The sequence below is a fragment of the Pyxicephalus adspersus genome, chromosome 4 (genome assembly GCF_032062135.1).
Source record: "Pyxicephalus adspersus chromosome 4, UCB_Pads_2.0, whole genome shotgun sequence".
Classification (NCBI taxonomy): Eukaryota; Metazoa; Chordata; class Amphibia; order Anura; family Pyxicephalidae; genus Pyxicephalus; species Pyxicephalus adspersus.
The window spans coordinates 123994-125587 of NC_092861.1; the positions used below are offsets into that span (position 1 = coordinate 123994).

At 49.1% G+C, this 1594-nt stretch overlaps 1 protein-coding gene across 1 annotated transcript; it reads right to left on the bottom strand.

Annotated features, from left to right (window-relative positions):
* Positions 1 to 6: 6 nt before the first annotated feature.
* UCN (urocortin) lies at positions 7 to 1342 on the bottom strand. Its single transcript, XM_072410334.1, has one exon. The coding sequence runs from the start codon at positions 1340 to 1342 to the stop codon at positions 875 to 877; it is 468 nt and encodes a 155-aa protein (XP_072266435.1). The 3' UTR covers positions 7 to 874.
* Positions 1343 to 1594: the final 252 nt, after the last annotated feature.

Consider the following 1594-nt stretch of genomic DNA (forward strand, 5'->3'; position numbering starts at 1 on the left):
TGTGACAGCTTTGCTTGAATTCTGATAAAACTGGAAGGTCTCCCCTGAAATCGCCCCATATTCATGTTACCTTCTCAGGTGTGTATTCTACCTGCCATATGATTTTCAGGATTTTTTTTTTTGGTTTTGGTATTTTGTTGACATTCTGAGTTGTGGCTGGATAAAATGACATCAATGTATCATTCACCCCTATCCATCCACAGCCATCCAATCAATGGGTGTGCAAGCACCTGTTCACCTCACCCATGTGCCAGTATTGGGGCTTTGTGATTGGCCACTGCACCGTGAGAGGAGGAACGATGTTCACATGCTCCACCCATACTTGGAAATACCATTTCTGAGGTCTCTGATAGGAGAATAAAGAAGGGGGAGCAAAACAAAGGTGTCAGCAGGTCACACAACCTGAATGGGCAGTGATTCTCTTCTATTGTTCAAAAACTTGTCTGAGCAAAGATTGATTTTTTGGGTTTCTTCAGAATTGGAATCACAGAGAGCTGGAGAATTTTATATAAGCTTATTAACAGGTTAATGATCAGTGCGAAGGGACAGGAGGTACCAAACCCTGCGCTCCCCTAGATCTGCCCTCTCTTTGTTGTGTGGGGTAATGATGGATGAGGGGCCAGGGCGTACCGGACCCTGCGCTCCCTTGGATCTGCCCCTTCTTTGTTGGGATATGATCAGCAGGGGGCCGGGGGGTCCCAGGCCCTGCACTCCCCTGGATCTACCCTCTCTTTGTTGTGTGTGGGGTATGATCGGTGGGGGGCCAGGGGGTACCGGGCCCTGCACTCCCCTGGATCTGCCTCCTCTTTGTTGATGCCATCATCCCAGATCCATAATTTTTGGGCTGATTTTTTGAGCCTTGCAGCAGAAATTGTCATTTCCCTACAGAATCAAATATGATCCGGTTCTGTTCAGCCTGCTGCTTCTGGTTCTGGTTCTTTGCAATCTCAATCATCTGTCGGAGGATGTGAAATGTCAGATCGATGGAGATTGGTGGATCTTCTCTCTTTAGACGGTCAGAGAACACTTCTAAGAAGGTTCTGGAAGATTCTTCTGGTTGGTTCTCCTGGTAGAGGGTCTGCAGAATGTCCAGGATTGGTGCCAATTCCTGGCCACTGATTGGATGCTCAGAGCCCTTACTGAGCCGCAACTGCACATGAGGATCACCACCATCCCTCCCAAACCTCTCCTTCAGGAAGTACACAAGAGCCTGCGCACCCTCATTGCTTAATAAACCATCCAGACTAAACCTCGGCCCTTCAAAAAGACTCCTGTCCATGGGCCGGGCCTGAGCTGTGACAATCAGATAGCAGGCAAGGAGTGTGAGAGGAGCTACCGTCATGGTGGCCGGGTCTCCGGAACCTAAGACGAAGAAAGAAAGAGAGAAAGTATTGTAGTGCTAGGAAAGGGACCCAGAGATGGTACCCGTCATGCCATCCACACCTAAAGTACAGACCCCAGAGCTCTGACCAGGGATGGTGGAAACCCCCTATAACATCCACATCTGGTGTACAGACCCCAGAGCTCTAACCAGGGATGATGGGAACCCCTCATATTATACACACCCGATGTACAGATCCCAGTTCTCTGACCA

Bases quoted from the DNA above. Each gene is read 5' to 3' on its own strand.
- UCN (XM_072410334.1), bottom strand. From the start codon at position 1,342: ATGACGGTAGCTCCTCTCACACTCCTTGCCTGCTATCTGATTGTCACA.